Source organism: Schistosoma mansoni, chromosome W (genome assembly GCF_000237925.1).
Source record: "Schistosoma mansoni strain Puerto Rico chromosome W, complete genome".
Taxonomy (NCBI): domain Eukaryota; kingdom Metazoa; phylum Platyhelminthes; class Trematoda; order Strigeidida; family Schistosomatidae; genus Schistosoma; species Schistosoma mansoni.
In genome coordinates, this window is record NC_031502.1 from 54,323,237 (window position 1) to 54,331,278 (window position 8,042).

The window sequence follows — 8,042 nt, forward strand, 5'->3', positions numbered from 1 at the left end:
CTTACCTTTTTCACATGAACTTCATCTTTTAACTCTTTAGGTGCACTTAGTTGTACAGAAGTTTCAGTGACATTTTCTGTTAGAACCTAAATAAAGAGATGATTAGATTATGATATTTATATTTATAACTTACTGTAAATGAATTCTCCAATTGAGATATTGTTTCTAAGTAACGTAATGCCGATGTATTATTCTTCACATCATCCTTAAAATGTTGAAGAAGGAATAAAAAAGAAAAAAAGTATTATATTAAAGCTAATAACAAAATATATGGTTTACTGATTAGTTGAATTACAATAATTATTTCATCTTAAACAATAAGTACATTTTAAGCAGAGATGGATGGTGGCTTGTAGTAGAATCCAGGACGCGCATTTCGTCTTGTTTGGGACTCGTCAGCTTGGTGTACTTGCATCGAAGAGTTGATGTTCACTCTGGGACTCGTGTCAAGTACCGTTCGCTCCAAATGTCATCACGTTATTCTGAGTCCAGATAAACACTAGCTTATGCAATAAATATATTTTATTGGTTATGATAATGATCAATGGTAATATTTGCGTTTTGTTCAGCAAGGTTAATTTCTACGGATGGCATTCCTATAGTTTAAGAACATATGGAACCTAAAAAAACTGTCAGTCAAAATCAAAGTCAGAATCTTAAGTACAAAATTCAGGACAGTTCTACCGTATGGAACTGAAACTTCGAGAATTACCACAACCATCGTCGAAATGGTACAATTATTTATAAACGATTGTCTACGCAAAATACTCATTGTCCGTTGACCGGATACCATCGGTAACAACCTACTGTGGGAGAGGACAAAACAGCTTTCAGTCCAAGAGGAAATTAGAGAAAGACAATGGTGGTGGATATGACATATATTAAAGAAATCATCAAACTGCATCATGAGGCATGCGCTGACTCGGTATCCTGAAGTGAAACGGAAAAGTGGAATACTAAAGGACACTTTCGAGAATCGGCAGCAGACATGAAATAGATGGAATAAACTGGAACGGATTGTCGAGAATAGAGTTGGTTTGAGAATGTTGGTGGACGGCCCATGCTTCTCTACGAAGGGTAACAGGCGTTGATTAATAAGTAAGTAATAGTAAAATTCGGAATGATTGTTTCGTTCTATTTGACACTAAAAAGAAGTTGATAGATATTAAGATTCGGGTGCTTATATCTAGTTAGCGTGACTTATAAGTAAGATAATATATACATTGTGGATTTCATTGCTAGTCACTATTTCAAATAAGAATAATCTTGTAACCATGGATAACATATTGAGGTATCTATTCATGAAGCTTATATACCAGTGAGAAACTGATTGAATTCATTATTAAATCTCAACAGTCAACAGGCATAAATCATTGTGAACAAAAATATTTTTCAATTTTTTTGTTTCGAGTGACAATCTAAGGTATGTGAATTTCATTTCACAGTAATATTGGTTAATTTGCCTAATCAGTATCATCTTTTACCAAACATGTTTTAATTATCTTAAACTTTACAAATATTAACATAAATATCAGGAAAAAAACACTGTAGTGCTTACACGAATCTCAGCTGCTGCTTCAGGTAAATGGGATTTTTGTGCACTCTAAAAAAATAATAATTGGTTGAATGAATAAGTTAGTTAGTGATGACAATGATAGAAACAAAACTAGATTTAAAAACAATTTAAACTACGTAAGGATTTTAGCTAGACAGCCGTTATAATAACACATAGCATTGGACATCTGTATCTTTCTAGTAAATGGCTTCTCATCAATGTACAAATTATACTGCAGAACCACAGCGAGAATGAATGCTTTAAAGGGGGGACGAGTGTAGTGTGATCTGCTTATATCCATATTAAGTAGTATATGATGATGGTCAGACATAGAATGTATTTTGGCAGAAGACCGATAAGGAAAGAACTGAAATGAAGCGCAATTGGTAGGAAAATGCATGAGCAATGAAATTAGAGGAGATGAACTGATATTTACAGAAGGAAAAGTAAAGATTAGGACAATTGGTTGTTATTTTGCAGATTAACTGTTTGCTGTATGGCTATCAGAATTTAGTGAGATAGTCTGTAATTTATGCTTAAATACATTCGGTTGTCCCTAGTCGTGTTTTGTTCACTACAATACGACCTCATAAGTAATCGAATCTATGACTTTCAGACAATTGAGTTGACATCCAGTGATTAGTAAAGTTCTTTCAACACTGACACCGAAAATTTTTATATTAGGACCATTTATCTGTCCAGTTATCTTTTTACTTTCCAATGTTTATACAGTTGGTATTATTCCCTAATCTATTAATCTATCATTAACATGGGTAATTTTTACAAATATTACATTTTAATAACTTACCGATTGTTGAATATCTTTTTCTAGTTGTATAATTTTTTGTAATAATTCAGCTTGTCTAACACGTTCACTGTCAAGCGCTAAATGATTCACACCTATACATACACCACGTGCTTGACGCTAAAAGAGAATAATCGACAAAGAATTAAGAAGAAACAAAACGAAATAAGTGATGTATATATGTGTGTTGCATGCATAGGCATAATATTTTAAAATATCTAAAATAAATTATGGTATTTTATTATTGTTGAATAGTGACTAATGATAGAATGTAAGACATGAGTTTCATCCTTTTTGGGACTCGTCAACAGGGTGTAACTGAACATCTCAATGTTGATATTCTCACTGAGACTTGAATCCGTTGTCTTTAGATTCAAACAAAAATATAAATTTTTACAGATAAGATTATGTTATGTTTTTATGTCAAATTTATGATGAAGTAACTAGGTTTAAAGGTAAGTGGTGTAATTCTGCTACTTTGCAAGTAGACATTTTTATCGTTAATAGATATATAAATAGTTGAAATCATGAGTCAATTGAAGCTAGATCATCATGAAAAACCTGGAAGCACTAGACGGCCGTTTCGTCCTATTGTGGGACTCTTCAGCAGTGCGCATCCACGATCCTGCACCGCGAGATTCGAACCCAGCACTTACCAGTCTCGCGCCAGTGCACTTAACCAATAGACCACTGATATATAAATACATATTCATTGGGCCACAGCTAACAAAACCTTCAACTCGATCTGAGAAACATTTATAGTAAACTATCTCCTTGTCTTAAATGCTCTTCGACTTGTAAAGTAGATGAATGTAGCCAAAATGAAGTAAGCGTTTTTACTCTTACTTCATTTTGGCTACATTCTGAAGACAAGTCCTCACATGGAATCCTGAAGGTCAAAGGAGAAGAGGAGGACCAAAGAACACATTACACTTAGAAATAGAGACAGACATGAAAAGAATGAACAAAAATTGGATAGAACTAGAAAAGAAGTCCCAGGACAGAGTGAGTTGGGGAATTCTGGTCGGCGGCCTATGCTCCATTGGTAGTAACAGGCGTAAGTAAGTAAGTTAGTAAGTAAAATGAAGTAAGAAGTACTTTAATAGATTAATTACATACTAATTTTAAAGTATCATAGATTATGGATTTTTTTGAGAAATAATTTTGTTACTCATCAATGATGTAAATTGTTTATAGATAAAATACTTCATTTGTATGTCGGCTTTTTTTCTCATAAAAACATTGCAATCAATCAATTCATTAACACCATTTGCCACAGTTTAAAATTGAAGAATAATTTAAATAAATCTGTTTATTAACATTTGTGTTACTCCAAGAATAATAAGAAAATACCATGGTAATTTACGACTATACCTTAATTTTCATAGTTGAAATTATGAGTCGATTGGAGCTAGACCACCATGGAAAACCTGGAAGCACTGGAATATCCACAAATAACCCCTTCCGATCTATACCTTAATTGTTTAAATGAATTATTTTCTATTCCGAAAATGTGACACCGTTCTTCGGAATGAGGAAGAAGTGGCTTACATTAAGTAACGAAACACCAGAAATACAACTTTTCTACTCACTAGGATATCACAAAAACTATAATTATTATTAACGATTGGTTAATTTGATAATTTATATACATATAACATTATAAAAGACAAATAAAGTTAGTGTTGATGCTTACCTCGAAATCAGTCAGTCGAGCTTGAAGACTTTCAGTAGCTACATGAATTTAGATAAAGAATTACAATGAAAAAAAATTAATAAAATTACTATTATTTGAATAAAAACAATCGTCGAACATTAGTTTCACTGTTGTATGAGACAGCTATCCAATGGTTTGTCAAAAAAATTTTTTTCATTTTATCAAAAGAGTTATGGTATAAATTATATTATATTAATCAATAAAGCAGAATTCCCAATGTTTATAAGACTTAAAGGGGGTTACAATTTCCGTATAGCCAAGGCTTCAATAAACCTTGGCTATACAGAACTTGAATCCCCCCGCTTTATGTGTTCAAAAACAATTTGTTCTTACCCTTAACCTACCCTGGTGACGCTGATTTATTATCTAGAGTGGTCATTACATTGTTTTTGTGTACTTTGTTTATAAGACTGTTTAAACAGTTAACATTACTATCATAAATAATGAATAACAAATAATTTGGAAATTCGTTAAACAATCCAAATCTACTGTAAAACAGTTTCATCTGTTGTTACGAATTACCTAGTTGTTTCAAGTCTATCTGTCTATATATATTTACTCCTCAACTTGAATTAACAGTTTCCTTTCATTTATCTACCTATGTTTCTTCTATGTAATAACACTGATGAATATATATGTAGATATATATACACTTCTATCATTCTTTATCTAAGTGATGAAATTCCATAGTTTATCTTTCAGCAAAAATGATTTTGGGAATGATAAATTTCCTAAAGATCAATGAATTAGATTCCATTCAACATGTTGAGTAGTTTTTCTTCGATACATACTGTCCTACAGGGTTAAAACGATTATCAGTCAATTTCATCGATTCAATTATTAATGTGTAACGGATATGTTTCGATAGGTAGAAAGTCCAGAACCATATATATTCGTACTATATGTGTATTTCAACGAGTTACACACATTAAAATACCTCTTCAACAAGCATGAATCCCACCAGTGAGTGAATTGATACGGTAATGATCATTGAACAAAACAGACCATTATTTTGCTAATTAGACTTTTAAAAAGTCTGTAACGTCTAGTCTATATTTCTTTGATTTGACAAATGTATTTTTAATGCTTCTTAAAGAATCCTTATTCAGTGTTAATAAGACTACTACTGATAATATTAAATAATAGTAGTAGTACTAGTAGTAGAAGACAAATAACTGAAAGAAACTCATCACAAGTCACGTGAATATTGTTTTGTTATATGAGAAAATCCGTAATATAATCGATAGTTTTCAAATTTGTCTTAAAATATAAATGGTGATTCTAATATGTTGTTTGAATAAAACTTACTACATAATCCTGTATTCATTAATAGTATATATGACCTCAAAGCCAAACCATAACTGACTTTTTGCTCATCTATTAGTTTTGAATGACTAATAATATAGGTTATAGTTCAATGTTTTAACGAATTCAGTAAAATATATACTTTTAGTGACTTGGTGATTGATTAAGTAAATAACACTGTATCTAGGGAAATTTCACCCATGAATTTAACCATTACATTGTAGTCTCTCAAGTTGAACATACAAATCTATGCTTACATAAGTCTATACAAGATTATAAATTGTTCATACGTTTAAAAGTCTTAAAAGGAATAACAAAACAACTATTCTATATTTTTTGTAATTTAAACAATCAGTTGTTGGTTCTGTTATTGTCTTCCTGAAACTCCTTAATAATTCTTTTAAATAATTCTTGTTATCTTCATAGTTGAAATCATAAGTCAATGGAAGCTAGATCACCATGAAAAGCCTGGAAGCACTAGACGGCCGTTTCGTCCCATTGTGGGAATCCTCAGTAGTGTTATCTTAAAATTTGTTATCTTAAATTTTCGATTAAAATTTTTAAAAAAACAATCTATTCTATACATTGAAAAATAAATCATAGCGAAACATTACTTACCCATTATTTCCTAATGTATTATGAGTTGAATGTTAAATATTGAACAGAGGAATGATTCAAACAACAAAGAAGAATAAAAACTACAGCTTGATTGATTGTAACGTATACGAATGTTGTTATTTGTTTATTGTTAAAATTTGACGTTAATATCAGTGTAGCTGAGCAGTAATCCCAGGACAATAATTAGTTATAGTCTTGTATCAATAAATATGTATAATAATTGAATAAAGGAATTGAATAAAGTTAAGGAACAAACAAAAATGAACTAGATATAAATATTTCCTAATTTATATGTAAATAATACTACAATACTGATTGTTGAATAGTGTCTTTCGAAATTACAAAATAGTTGATGTTTATCATAGTCTTTCTTATCCTTTCCTTCCTTTGTTATTCAATATAGAATTAATGAAATATCTTTTCTTCTCAAAGAAGTAAGAATACGAAATGATAATCGGTACAAATATGGAGAAGAAAAAAAATCAAAGGAAGAAAGAACAAGTGATTAACATGCAGAAAAAAAACACATATGTTTCTAGTCGAAAGATATCTACCAGAATTCAATGTTGTATATGTAATGAATATTCTGACAGTAGACAATTAAACAGTAGAAGATGATCACCTATACACACACAGGCAGTGACACAGTGAGAAAGATGGAATTATGAATTAACAGATGAGTTGAATGAAAATTGCAGAGATTGTCAACTTGTTAAAGAATAATAATGAAATATTATTATTATTATTATACTTCCGAACTGGATTGAGTCGAAAACTAGACTGATGTTTATAACAATGATAATAATAATAATAATAATATTCACTTCTCCTTCCTAGTTAATCTCTACTAACCGCCATTTGAATGTATTTGCTACACAATGAATAAACACCATCAAAGTTCTGATTTAAATTCTATATTATTATGCCTTTTTATAAAAATCAGTCTAATTGTATATTGAATTGTGTTATTTAATTTAGTGATCATTCATTGAAGGAATGTGTCTGTGCATAAAAATCCACAAATCGCATCATTACAAAGCTTCTGTTTGTATTGTCGATTGAGAGCAAGCGAGCGAGAGAGAGCGAGAGAGAGAAAGAGTACACACGTTGTATGTTTATGTACTCTCACCAAAATAGGTTGTTATTCATATACATACATACTTTCATTTATTTTACCACTCATATAATAATACCCGTCAAATAAGAAGAAATAGTTTAGTCTTATAAAATGTAGGGTTAATGTATATTAGACTTAAAAATAAGATGATGAGTGCATAGTCCAAATTTGAAACTATTTTGCGTAGGCGATCTCACATATAAAAAGTTTAACTTTAAAAGAAAAGAAAAAAAAATTCGTCATCTATATCTCCACATTTTTTGTCAGTTTGTTATGGTATTTTCTATTCATTATTATAAATCATTTTATATTATATATTGGTTAACTGACACAAATACTGTCTCAAATCGATCCAGTTATTAGTAGATTTGGTTACTAAGACGGTATAGTGTATATGTGTGTGTGTGCGCATATGTGTGCCAACTATACTGGATATTGAATGACATAAACACTAAGATAGGAAGGTGTACACAATACAAAACAAACTTAAAATTTGATACTCATTAAATAAGCATAAGATTCGTGAATTAGATTATAAGAGAGCACACAAGAGTGTGAGAGAGAGAGAGAGGTAGAGAGTTGTGCACAAAGCCTATGAACATAAATTCACACTAAATGGGTACATATATCTATATACATTTGTATACATATATAAATGCATAGAATAAGGAAAGACAATATGTTCATTGAAATAAAAGAAATACATAACATTCACATATTTTATACAATATTACATATATATAATACAAACATCTCAATGAAACTGGCGTATATGAATGTCTATGCCAAATCGATTCACCTTATATCCTATTACTATTATCCGATTATATTTACTATAAAGTAATGTTAAAAATTACTATTATATTATATAAGATTAGAATAATAGAAAAGTCATTTGAGTATGCTACTTAATATGAAATCATCA

The 8,042-nt window shown here is 30.4% G+C and overlaps 1 protein-coding gene across 1 annotated transcript in view; it reads right to left on the minus strand.

Moving 5' to 3' along the window:
* Positions 1–6,004, minus strand: part of Smp_073450 (hypothetical protein) — a gene marked incomplete at both ends in the record, with an annotated part of 41,874 nt that extends 35,870 nt beyond the window's left edge. Inside the window, 6 exons of the mRNA XM_018790174.1 lie at positions 6–86; positions 134–205; positions 1,559–1,603; positions 2,364–2,480; positions 4,057–4,094; positions 6,001–6,004. Of these exons, the coding sequence (XP_018655544.1) occupies positions 6–86; positions 134–205; positions 1,559–1,603; positions 2,364–2,480; positions 4,057–4,094; positions 6,001–6,004 (357 nt within the window). The remainder of the gene's footprint in view (positions 1–5; positions 87–133; positions 206–1,558; positions 1,604–2,363; positions 2,481–4,056; positions 4,095–6,000) is intronic.
* Positions 6,005–8,042: the final 2,038 nt, after the last annotated feature.